This window comes from Meriones unguiculatus, chromosome 2, assembly GCF_030254825.1.
Source record: "Meriones unguiculatus strain TT.TT164.6M chromosome 2, Bangor_MerUng_6.1, whole genome shotgun sequence".
NCBI lineage: Eukaryota > Metazoa > Chordata > Mammalia > Rodentia > Muridae > Meriones > Meriones unguiculatus.
This window is the reverse complement of record NC_083350.1, coordinates 72193200-72206423: the sequence shown is the minus strand read 5'-3', so window position 1 is coordinate 72206423 and position 13224 is coordinate 72193200. Positions and strand designations below refer to the sequence as shown.

The 13224-nt window shown below is 40.1% G+C and overlaps 1 protein-coding gene across 1 annotated transcript in view; it reads left to right on the top strand.

Moving 5' to 3' along the window:
- Positions 1 to 4655, top strand: part of Psma8 (proteasome 20S subunit alpha 8) — a 37370-nt gene extending 32715 nt beyond the window's left edge. The window contains exons 5-7 of the mRNA XM_021639929.2: positions 1099 to 1218; positions 1447 to 1509; positions 4554 to 4655. Coding sequence (XP_021495604.1) covers positions 1099 to 1218; positions 1447 to 1509; positions 4554 to 4655 — 285 coding nt within the window. The remainder of the gene's footprint in view (positions 1 to 1098; positions 1219 to 1446; positions 1510 to 4553) is intronic.
- The last annotated feature ends 8569 nt before the right edge of the window (positions 4656 to 13224 follow it).

Sequence of the window (13224 nt, the reverse complement as noted above, 5' to 3'; positions counted from 1 at the left end):
GGGAAAAGGAAGATTTCATGATCCTTCACCCCCGACTGAGGAGCTGTGGCCAGTTGATGGCTTCTGGGGGCCAGTGAGTTAGTTTTTGTTCTGGGTGTGGTTCTGGGGGCAGGGAACCAGCTCTGGTGGCTGACACCACATCCAGAAGTGGGGTCAACAAAGAATTATCTGGACCCAAATGTGAACAGTTGAGTGCCCCCATTTTAACTTCTACCTCTCTGTTTGTCCATCCAAGAATTTGTGTTCAATCAAGTTTTCATCATGCTTAAGTGAGATAATTCACCTAAGATATTCAGCAGATTACCTGTTTACATAAAGTGCTTAGGTTATGTAAATTCTCCTGATCGGCATATTTGGTCTAGATTAAAAGAAATGCTACCTGTATGCTACCTGTAGCATTCAGGAAAACCCATTTGCTTCTTTCCATCATTTGATGAACATTTATAAAGAATAACTAAAATAGTGGTTGGATTAAAAGCCCTTTTGTTTAGAGAATCATAAAAGATAATGTGTAGTTAGGAGACTGCTAAACCTAAGTTCTAAGAAAACAGTGCTCAGTTCTAGTCATATACATTTTTTTCACAGTTTCACTGATAATTTTGTTATTTTCTGAGGAAGGGTCTCATTATGTAGCTGAAATCACCACCTTGTGTATGTAGCCCAGGGTAGCCTCAAGATCTTCTTGCTTCATCTTTCTAAAGATAAATATCAATGGTTAATGTCTCATCTTCATTCATTACTTTCTCCCTCTCCTTTTCCTCTCCTCTCTCCTTTTACTTTCTATTGTAAACTTACACCAGCTTTCCTGCCCTTGTTTTTAGAGTTTGAACTTGTTAAGTCTTCTTTAGTTAGAAAGAACTTGGGAACTTACCATTAGGTTACCATAGACAACATTGTCTAAGACAAAGCATTAGTAAACTTGAAAAGTGATCCTACTTTTATGGATTAATGGATTAATCACATAATAACAAATAAGTCCCTGAAATATTTATCAAGTTTTCACTTTGTGATTCTATTATTCAACACCGAAGTAAACCCCAAAAGCCTGATCACACATGCTAACAATATGTATTAATAATTATGTTTTAATTTTTCTAGGCAAATGCAATAGGCCGGAGTGCTAAAACTGTCCGGGAATTTCTAGAAAAGAATTACACAGAAGATGCTATTTCAAATGACAGTGAAGCTATCAAACTAGCAATAAAAGCTTTGCTTGAAGTAAGTGACCTTATAAGATATGTTCTGAGGATCTGTTTTTGGTTTATTTACCCTACTTTGTTCATTAAACACACATTTTTCAGAAGTAGGTTGTTGTTTGCTTGTAGTGTTGAAGAACCAACCCCAGGGCCACGCACACATGCCAGGCACACATGCCAGGCACACTGTACCACTGAGCTGTACCCCAGCCAGCTGAAGAAGTCCTCACATATCCTTGCTCTACACTAGGTTGTCCAATCTGGTGGAAAGAACATTGAACTGGCTGTAATAAGAAGAGATGAGCCACTGAAGGTAAGATACTGACCAAAGTAGAAATACGACTACCATAGTTTGGTAGAAGTTAAAATGCTATTGGTACCTGTGAATTGTTGTTGCAAGCATGCTATATCCCGTGCACCATGCTGATTTCTGTTTGGGCTGAGAGTTGCTAATCTTGCGGGTTATTGCAAGCAGGTGCTTACTCCTGGCTTTGTGACAGCTTAGAGGTTGATGAGAGCACTGTACAGATCGCCCATTTGGTATTCATACCTGTGAGTAGGAACTCTTACAGTCCACCCACCCACAGAGGTAACTCTTGTTACCTCCGCTACGCAAGAAAACATCCATGCTTTCTGATCACTGCAGTTTTCCCTCTTGCTCTGAGGATCTAACCCAAGGCTTTATACATCATAAGAGCTGGGCTGCTGAGCTACATACCTCGGTCCTGTGTGCTGGTTTTTATCAGTTGTCTCTGCATTTCACTTGAAAATGCCTGGAGACTTTTTCACATCTAAATTTTAATCCCTACTATCGTACGTCTTCATGTTCTTGGTAACAACCCTAACGTTGCTGGTATGTCTTTCTTCAACTATTTTAAGTTATACTCAGAGCAGCTTGTCAGATCATGCCAAGGGACTTGTTGGCTAAAGAGCATTTGTTATGTGGTTTCCTATTGTGCCTGAGGTAGAACAGTCAGCTTTAATTTGCCAATAGAACTCTGTATAGAACGTACAAAACCTCTCAAAACATGGAAAACTATACTAAAATATGCTTAGAAGATTGATTCTTACATACGTTTTCCTTTGGGTTGAAGGAAAGTATTTTCAGAAGAAATTTGTGCCAGATTCAATACTGTGTAGAACAATGGCGGGGGGGGGGTGTTGCTACTTTTCCAACAGATGGGACAAGAGGCTAGGACAGGAGCAAAGTTCCAGTAAACAAGAGGAATGGAGGAATGGGCACAGGACCTTGGTGCAGCCCTGCACAGCCTCACAGAAACAACAGGTTGTGAACACAGGCTGTGGAGATGGGTGTGGGTTCAGTTTTCACCTTTTCTGACAAGGCTTTAGGGACAGCTACACCAACAGCAGAAGGGCTCGGAAGCCACAAAAATCAGGATTGTTTCTGTAGCTGCGTCAGCTGCATGCCTGCTAGGGTAGACATCATACACAAGTTATGTGTATATCCTTGATACTACAACATTGGCTGGAAGAAAAGTTAAACAGTTCAGGATAGGCTGCATAGTGAGCAGAGAACTATGGATTTAACATTTAGAGGTGTACTGACCTGAGTCTGCACTCTAGCAGATTAATTTGTTTCACAGGCTGACCTTGAGCAAGTTGCTCCCATCAATAGTTTTCAGTTTTCTTGTATACAAATGTGGTTGGTAATTATTCCATCCAAGTATGGCTGTATAACCTACCATGATACATGCCTGTTATACTTGAGTAGGGAGACCAAAGCAGTGGATCACAAGTTCTAGACAAACCATCGCTAATAGCAAGACCTTAAACCTCAAAGAAATGTGGAGCAAGCATAGTTTTAATCCCAGCACTCAGAACACAGAGGCAGGCAAAGCTGTGTGAGTTTAAGGCTAGCCTGGTTTACATAGTGAGTTCCAGGCCAGTTAAGTCTACATAGTGAGATCCTGACCTATAAAACAAAAACAAAAACACTACCACCACCAAAAAAACACTATTAGTAAATTTTAGGCACAAAATATTTTTTATGAGCAATGTCAACAGTTTTTAAAGGTCGAATAAAAATAAGTTTTAGCGAAGCAAAATTGAAAGAAAGCTTGGGGGAGACAGGGATAGGCAGGACAGAAGGAAGAATCAGAGTTCAGTGGGCTAGGAAAAGAACCACGTGGGCCGGGAGGAAGAACTCTGAGAATGGCTTGGAGAGGACGGCCCAGAAGGAAATGCAAGTGGTTTGGGATTATGGATGGGAAGCCCAGATAGGAATGATTAAAAGAGATGGCATAGGGTGGGGGCTGGGTGGAAGCTTAGGGGAAAAAATCTGCCCGGCCCCAAGTAAAATAAGGCTTATTTAAAATAAAATTTAAAAAAAGAAAGTTTGGTGCTGCATAAAGGTTACAGATGATAAGCAAGCTCTAGAAATCTTGGATACACTGGAAGAAGGCAGTAACCACCAACATGGAAGGTGAGGCAAGACACTGATTGTTCAGAAGATGCCAATAGTGAGCTGAACAGCTCTCAGGGAACGTGTCTCGGGCTCTCCTCCCGTACCCCAGTGAGTTGGTTGGTTATCCCGTTGACTCTTTTATGGAGGACCAGCCATGCCATACTCAGTCTCCTTGCCTTGTTCATGCTATGTTTCTAGAACTTACTGTTTACCCCTCAATTGTTGACTATAACATCACTGTAAGCTTGTCTTAATTGGGGAGGCCGTAATAGAATAATCATAGACTGGGTGGCTTAAAACACAAATAATTTCTCTTAGCCCTGAAGTCCTGAGATCAAGTGCCTGCAGGGTCAGCTTCTCGAAAGGACTGTCTTGTGCTATCCTCACAGGTGTGTGTACACGGGCATATTCACTCACTGTCAGTTCTACCTCCATCCCATAATCTAGGATAGAACTCCTCCCTCACCTCCTCACATTAACCCTAGAACAGGAAGTAGAGACAGGACAAGAAGTGGCACCAAGCTGTAAAACTAAGGCCTGCCTTTCAAAGGTTCCACTGGTTTTCAAAACAGCAACACCAGCTTGTCACCAAATGCCCCAAATAACCTGTGGGGCCCTCCCACACTCTAATCATAGCAATAGCTGAATTATGCAAAAGAAGCATGCAGTAGGATGAAGGAGATTCAATACTCAGGTCTTTACTCAGAACCAAGCCTTGCATTTACCTGTTGCAACAGGATGTCTAAGGAAGTCTCAGGCCCTGCCCTGCAATGATGCCAGATGTCACAGCCCTGAGATCAACCTCATTAGATAAGTACATCATCTTGTATTTATTGAGGCATTTTGTTGCATTTCTGAAGTTATACAGTACAGATAGAAAATATTCAAGTATTGGTATAACAGCAATTTTTTTTAATGTTTTCTCTTTTCAGATGTTTAGTGCCAAAGAAATTGAATGGCAGGTAACTGAAATAGAAAAAGAGAAGGAGGAAGCAGAGAGGAAAAAATCAAAGAAGTCGTCAGCCTCAACTTAGGATGAGCACTGGAAGCCCAAGTTTTGTGCTGATTAGACTTCCTTACTGAGATTTTAGAAGAAATGGGTGGGTTGGAACCAACCTCTGAGGCTTTCTATGTTCATCTTCAAGAATGCCAGGTTTCCTTCAACCATAGGTTGTCTTCCAACACAGGTTAGTGGGAAGACTTTTTTTTTTAATTCCTCAATTCCACATAAGCCTGACATTATACTGTGGAACTTGCCCAGTATGTTGCTTTTCTCCGTACAAGCAAATTCTAGGGGGGGAAAGGATGTTTTTAAAAGCTGGTACTTTTTTGAAGTTTGTATCTTCTTCATGGTTAGGTAAGGAGTTAGTCATCTGAGAATAAACTGGATATGATACTGAGCTGCATTCCTTGAGGAATGGTAAGAGCATCGATGTGTTGATGAAGTGTCAACAATGTAACAAAATCTATATATGCTGAGTCAGGAGGATTGCAAGTTAGTGTGATGGACACTAAGAATATTGGGACAAGAATAAGCTCAGTTTGTTGGTTTTTCGTTTTTAAGACAGGTTCTCATATGGCTGGCTTCAAACACCCTTTGTAGCCAGAGGATGACCTTGAATTTTTGATCCTCCTGTCTCCACTTCTCAAGTGATTACAGGTGTGTACTTCCATGCCCAGGAGACTTAGTTTTTGTCCTTATGACTTTATAGTGGAAGACAAGCATTAAGCCACGATGATTTTCATTTGGGATTAGTGTTGTGAGGTTCTTTGTGTCTTTCTTCTCTTCTAATTTAGAGGCTCAAAGGCTGAGCTACAGATTATACTCATCTTTATCCTGACAACTTGCCTATTGTATGATTTAATAAATGCTGGTAAAGAGATTAACTTACAGATTGATTCCTTTAAAGAGTGGGTCATTGGGAAAAAAGGGTGAACTAATCACCATTTATAATTACTTGTCAACAACTCAATTTGTTCCTCTCTTTGGCACATAATGGAAGATCTCATAGTTAGTGAAAAAATATATACATAGATAAATATACACATATCCACCCCGCCCCCTGCTGATGGGGGAGCAGCCTTGCCAGGTCACAGAGGCAATGCAGATAAATCTAACTTATCTGATGAGACCTGATAAGTTAGAGTCAGATGGAAGGGGAGGAGGACCTCCCCTATCAGTGGACTTGCAGAGGGGAATGGGAGGAGATGAGGGAGGGTGGGATTGGGAGGGAATGAAGGAGGGGGCTACAGCTGGGATACAAGGTGAATAAACTGTAATTAACATAAAAAATAAAAATTTAATTAAAAAATATATACAAATATGTATCTGCATATACATATACAAAGTGGATTCCTAAGTCAAAATAGGCAAACTTCCAGGAGTGGAGACATCATTATACAAAAATATGTGGTCCTAAGAAAGCTAAAGGCACAGTGATATCAAATGACCTTCATATACTGCTCATCTCAGTGGATACATGCTGAGCAATTGTGGAAATGGACACGATCTGATCCGTGTCCAGAGGAGATTACAATGACAAATAAACCAGTTTTACAAATTTGTGAGTGCTAAAAGTATGTTTCTTTTACAATCTGTGAATTTAACAAAGGCTATGTTGCTAATGGTTTTAGAATTTAAAAAAAAAATCTTTTATGAAAAAAAAACGTAGCATACAATACCAGATATTTAAAAAAGTAAATGAAAAATTTTATGTTTCATAAACAAAAGATGGGAATAAAACAGGAAAATTATAAGTGAGAAATTGTACAGGATGTCACAGGTAAGAGATCATGAATCTTACAAGAGAATCTTTGGGGTTGGGGATTTAGCTCAGTGGGCAAGTGCAAGACCCTGGGTTCGGTCCTCAGCTCTGGAAGAAAAAAACAAAAACAAAAACAAGGTAACAAGAGAATCTTCACGTAGACCTTTGAACAGGGTTGGAACTGTGTCTTAGAGAGGGTTTCCAGTGCTGTGATGAAACACCATGACCAAAAAGCGAGTTGGAGAGGAAAGAGTTTATTTAGATAATACTTCCATATCACTGCTCATCATTTTCTTAATTGAGGTTCCCTCCTCTCAGAAGACTTCAAAGCTTGTGTCAGGTTGACATAGAACTAGCTAGCACACACTGATGAAGATGATGAAGACTAGAAGTTGGAGTAAATGCATTTTGCATACTGACATGGCTACAAGCCTATGGGGACCTGGGTAACTGTTTAGGTCTTAAAAGTGTTACGTTTGGGTGCACATTGGCGAGAGTTGGATTTGTAATGGTTTGTATTGTCAACTTGACAGGATCTAGACTTATCAAAGAGACAACTGGCTGGGCATTCCTGTAAGGGTTATCCAAATTAGGTTAACTTGGAAGACCCCCACAAACATGTTACACCATTCCATGGGCTGGGAACCCACCCTGAATAAAAAGAAAACGTGAGTGAGCATGGACATCTCTGGTCCTGACTGGATGGTAAGAACAATGTGGCCAGTCACCTCAGCCTTCTGCTGTACTGGCTTCCCCACCGTGGTATGTTATACACTTGAACCAGGACCCAAAAGAAAAACTTCCTGTGAGTAGCTTTTGCCAGGGATTATGTCACAGCAAGGAGACAAACAGTACAATTCATACAAAGGAGACAAATAGTATGATCTTAATGCAAATAGTATCTTATTAAATACTGTTTTCTATCTTGCTTTTCCAGAAATACGTAAATTTTACATTAAAGTTCTTCACTTGTGTCATTCTTCCCAGTGTTTTGACCAGTTTTCTTTAGATAGACATTAGTTTTTTATATTTTACATTTACTGTTGCAGATATTGCAATAAAAGATTCATGTTTCACATATGCAGAAGAATTTTTAAAAGAACACATCGGTAGAATTAGAATTGCAGTGACACAGATCTGCACCTCTGGTAGCAGATTTCCCTTTCATACTTCCTGTTGTCGTTGTGTTGGTTCTGTCTGTGGCCAACTCAGCCACATCAGAAATGTGACTTCTGATTTTCCCTTTCCTATACAGCTCCAGTGGAGTAGCCACGGCTCTTTCCACACCAAGTGAGTGAGTGAATTTAATGTTTAGGAATTGATACAATGCCCTACGCACCACATTAAGTTGTTTCTCTTCCCTTTATCCAAATCTCCCTGTTCCTTTCCTTCGTATTCTCTGGCAACTGGACCATCATGTATGTTTCTTCAAGTCCAAGAATACCAATTTCTTAAAGGTCACTGGTATGAAGATTGAAGATAATGGTAAGATACATGTTCTTGTGGGTTCTCATATTCTCCCACTCACATCTAATGTACTTATTGTGAATGAACCAACATTTTGCCTTCAGTTCCCCACACAAGACACAGGGCTTCTCCATCAGTATCATAACTGTGAGGTCTACTTCCCGTGGGTAGTGCTTTTCTGCATCCAGTGGCTTTGCCTCACTGTTGAACCAAAATTGATACAGTACAGCTACAGACTTTTTTGCCAAAAAAAAAAAAAAAATCCAATTTTGATTTGACTTCTAATATGTGGACATATGCATGTTTTTAAAAGTTTTGAATTTTTTCATTAATTGTTTATTTTGCTTAATTTTTCAGATGCGATTTTGGCTTTTGATCTCATTGATTTATAACAGATGTTGATACATTTGATGATTCCTTTTTCCTATGTATTAAGGCAGTGATGGCTGCTGTTGTCAATGAAGCCATGACGTCTTTTATTTCTCAATAGCAAACCTATTGCTGACAGAAAGCAGTCCTTGAAGCAAATATCTAGGAACTACAAATTCCATTTTGTTATTGTTTCGATTTGTTTTTATTTTATCTTTTTTCTTCTTCTCTGGTTTTGAAAGTTCCCAATTTTCCTGTGTTTCTCTTCAGTAAGTTATCAGATGGGAAATTACGATCAAAGACAGTAAGCTAAGATAAAGGACCTTTAAAAAAACTTTTTTAAAATATTTTCTTTTTTAGATTTATTTACTATGTATACAATGTTCTGTTTGCATTTACACTTGCATGCCAGAAGAGGCACGAGATCTCATTATAGATGGTTGTGAGTCACCATGTGGTCGCTGGGACTTGAACTCAGGACCTCTGGAAGAGCAACCAGTGTTCTTAACCTCTGAGCAATCTTCAGGCTGATAAAGGAACTTCTTTAACATACTAAAAGGGAGTTTTGAAGGAGTCAAAAGTAACATCATAATCAGTGATAGTAGACTGAGAACTTTAAGATCAGGATGCCTATTTCTTACCATTTTTATTCTTCATAGTGTTGAAAGTTAGAGTGGAAGCAATTAGGTAAAGGGAAGAAGGGGAATAGAAGGAAGGTAATAAGCTTTTTCTGTTCACAGATGATATTTACTACATGTAGCATGAATGTATGATTCATTACAGAATTTGCATGCAAAAGGGTTGTATATTTCTACACTACCAATAAATAATCCCAAAGAAAATTAAAACAGTTCCATTTCTGATAGCATCACAAAGGAGAAATGCTTAGGAATGAATGTACTGTCCCATGTAGTAAAGGATTTACACACTGAAAAGTATGCAATTTTATTGTTAACATGTATACTCAGATTGAAAGACCATACTGCTAGGGCATGGTCTAAACCTATCTACAGATTCAGTGCCATTGCTCCCCAAATCCCAAAGATGTTTTGGCAGAAATACAAAGATCCTTTCTAAGCTGCGAATGGTAGTCACACACACCTGTTATCTTAACTACTTGAGAGACTGAGGCAAGAGAATTGCTAGTTCAGAGGCTAAGAAATTTACTGAAAACTTTTCTCAAAGCAGAAACAACTGTAAAGGCATGGTGTGAACCTAGTGATATAGCCCAGAGGTAGAGCAAGAAAAACCAAATTCCATCTTAAGCTAAGAATTTGTAAATGCTAAGGCAGATGTACATAATCTCTTACTTTTATAATGTAATGTATACACAGATGTCTGAGGATGTTGTTTTAATGTACATACTGACTATAGGTCTGGGATGAAGCTCAGGAGTCTAACAAATGTTAAGATCCTGCCTAACTAACTCCTAGACATGTCTTTGTTTCATCCCCTGCCATTCTTCCCCCTCGCCCCCCACCCCACTTTCCCTGAAGCTACAGCTTTCCTGTCCTATGTACACTAAGCAAACCCTTAGACTCTGAGCTGTGGAACTCTGTGGAACAGGAACATGAAATGCCTGTCACAGGCTCATGTTATGACCCTCAACTGACAGGACTATTGGGGAAATTCTAGAAATGTATTGAAATGGAACCTAGTGTAGGAATGATGTCATTGAGGATGGATCATTGAGAATATCTTGTCATTTCTTTGTTTCTTTCCACTTCCTGTCTGTTGTGTCTGATGCCTTTTGCCACCATGATGTTCTGTCTCATAGCAGTCTGAGAAACATGGAGTCAGTCATGTATTGATGAACCATGAGCCAAAATAAAACCCCTTTCCCTTAAATTACCCAGTCAGGTATTCTGTCACAGTGATAAGTACCCTGTGCATCCCCTATGGTTCCAACTTTCTAGTCTCTGCACATTATCACCTTATACACGGGGTCACCAAGTATAGGACAGTACTTGTATCCCCACAAGCTGATAGAACCCAGCTGATTTGTCTGTAAAAGACACGTTTGATTATGCTTTCTGACTGACTGTACTGCTCACTGGAATTGTTAGTTCTGTGCCATTTTATTTGCTGGTGAATGGCCAGTGCCTGGAATAGTGCCTAGTATGTAGGAAATACCTAGAAACACCTTAGTGAATACTACAGATGCACTCATTTAAAGCCTGAAAATCCAAAATCAGATGGCAATGCTTTCCAATCTTCTTAACTAAAATGTAATGAGGTTCACATTGCACATTTTGACACTCCAAAGGCAGAAGTAGGTGGATCACTCTGAGTTCAAGGTCAACTTGTTCTACAAAGTCAATGCTGGGACAACCATAGCTGCATAGTGAGACACTGTCTCAAAGCAAACAACAAAAATACATATCAGCTAAGATTTGTTACCTTGCTGTACCAGATGACCATATTTATTAATCATGAAAAAAACAAACCTGGTGCACACTGGTAATCCCAGCACTCAGGGAGGCAAAGGCAGGCAGATCTCTGTGAGTTCCAGGCCATCTTGGTCTTCAGAGTTTGTCCGAGACAGTCAGGGCCACACAAAGAAAGCCTGTCTTGAAAAAAATCAAAGAAAAAATTTTAAAAATAAGAAAACCAACGGTAAAAAGTTTTTTTTAATTTATTGTTTTATTAGTTTATTCCCTTTGTATCCCACCTGTAGTTCCCTGCCTCCCTCTTTTTCCATGCCCCTCCCCCAGTCCATTGTTAGGGGAGGTCCTCCTCCCCTTCCATCTGATCCTAGCCTATCAAGTCTCATCAGGAGTGGCTGCATTGTCTTCCTCTGTGGCCCAGTAAGGCTGCACCCCCCTGGGAGGGGGTGATCAAAGAGCAGGCCAATCAGTTCATGTCAGAAGACAGTCCCTGTTCCAGTTACTAGTGAACCCACTTGGACACTGAACTGCCATGGGCTATATCTGTGCAGGGCTTCTAGGTTAACTCCATGCATGGTCCTTGGTTGGAGTATCAGTCTCAGAAAACACCCCTGTGTCCAGATTTTTTGGTTCTGTTGCTCTCCTTGTAGAGCTCCAGACATATAATATAGGATAAATATACTAAAATCTGTACACCTAAGGAAGGAGGACTCTGGATAAGATGATCAATCCTCACCCAGAAAGGCAAAGAGGATGGACATCAGAAGAGGGAGAAAACAGTGAACAGGACAGGAGCCTACCACAAAGGGCCTCTGGAAAGACCGTACCTAGCAGGGTATCAAAGCAGATGCTGAGACTCATAGCCAAACTTTGGGTAGAGTGCAGGGAATCTGATGAAAAAAAGAGGAGATAGAAGGGAGCAAAAAGTTTTTACAAGTTCTCCAAATGATAAGTATGATGGTTCAGCTTGATCACTATCTTAACTGATCAAGAAATACCTAGTAGGGCTATTTTTCTCAGAGTGTCTTTAGAAGTGTCCAGAGACAATTCCAAAGCAGCTGAAGGTGCTCCCAATGTGAGTGGCTCTGTCCGCTAGACTGGGCGTCTAAGTGGAACCACATGTAGGAGAAGGCAGAAGTGGGTCACTGTATGTTGGGTCTCTGCTTCTGATCAAGGGTTCCTATTGTTCTTGTCTTGCCTGTGCATTCACACCCCATCTGTAGTCTCAGTGGTAAACTGACAGCAATAATGCAGGGAGCTTCCTGGTTTCAGTCTTGGACTGGGTCGGTACCATTGTTCCCCCATTTTTAGATTTATTTATTCTATGAGTGTTTTCCTGCAAGGCTGTGTATGAACTACATTCATGCCTGGTGCCAGTGGGGGTCATAGAGGAGCCTAAGATCCCCTAGAATTAGAGTTGCAGGTGGCTGTTCTGTTGGTCCTTTGCAAAAGCAGTAAGAGTACTTAACAGCTGAGCCATGTCTCCAGACCCTGGTTCCCCATTTTTTTTGAGGTTTCAATCTTGTATTGAGCAAAGTCTGTGTGACTTTCCAGCATGCAGATAGACATTGGGGCTGTTCAGCTTCCAGTCACATAAACCATAGTTTCGTTCCTCTAGAAAATCCTCAGTAATATATTTGGTGAATTATAGTCCTTGTCTTGAGTGTATGTAAATAAACATGGGAGTGATTGTGCATGGAATGTTTCCCATACTGCACTAGCAATTCAGGGACCGTTCAAAGCCACCTAGTTCAAGCCTGGTTTTTGAATTTTCATGACTGTTCTGTTTTCATTCTGCCAGTGTCAACTCAGATATTTTGTTTCAAAAAAAGATTCCCTTGGGTGGTAGCTAGTAAGGATACAGGAGATAAAGGCTGTGCTCTAGTGGGTTAAGCCACTATTGGGAATAGCAGCATCGTTTTGCCGCTAGCCATTGGCAGATCCAGAAATGACAATGCAAGTCTTTTTTGCTCATTTTTATTTATTTAAAGATTGATTTTTTTTTCTTTATGTGTACAGGTGTTTTGCCTGCATGTATGTCTATGCACCAATGTGCAGTGCCTCTGGAGTCCACAAGAGTGTGTGGGAACCCTTGGAACTGGAGTTACATGTGGTTGTGAACCACCATGACAGCTGACAGCTGAACCTGGGCCCTCTGGAAGAGTAACCAATGCTCCTAACTACTGAGCCACCTCTCTTGACATTGCAATTTAGATCTTAATATTGGTATTATTTATAACAATAACAGGCAGTAATATTGCCCATTCATCTGTTCTGTCTCAACTGTTTTACTTTCTCCCTTTTATTTATTTTTCCTTTTCCTTTCTTCCTTTTTTATTTTTGTTTGGTGGTGGTTGTTTTGTTGTTGTTGTTGTTTTTGTTTTTTGGTTTTGGTTGGGTTTTTATTTAGTTTTTGTTTTTTGAGACAGGGTTTCTCTGTAGCCTTAGCTATCCTGGTCTAGACCAGTGATCTGCCTGCCTCTGTCTCCCAAAGTGCTGGGATTACAGGCATGTGCCACCATGCTCTGCTTATTTTCTTTCTTTAATTGACTTCTTTGGCCAAAACATAGTTTTATTTTTTAAAATATTGTTGAGTCAATAAAAAACATAATTTT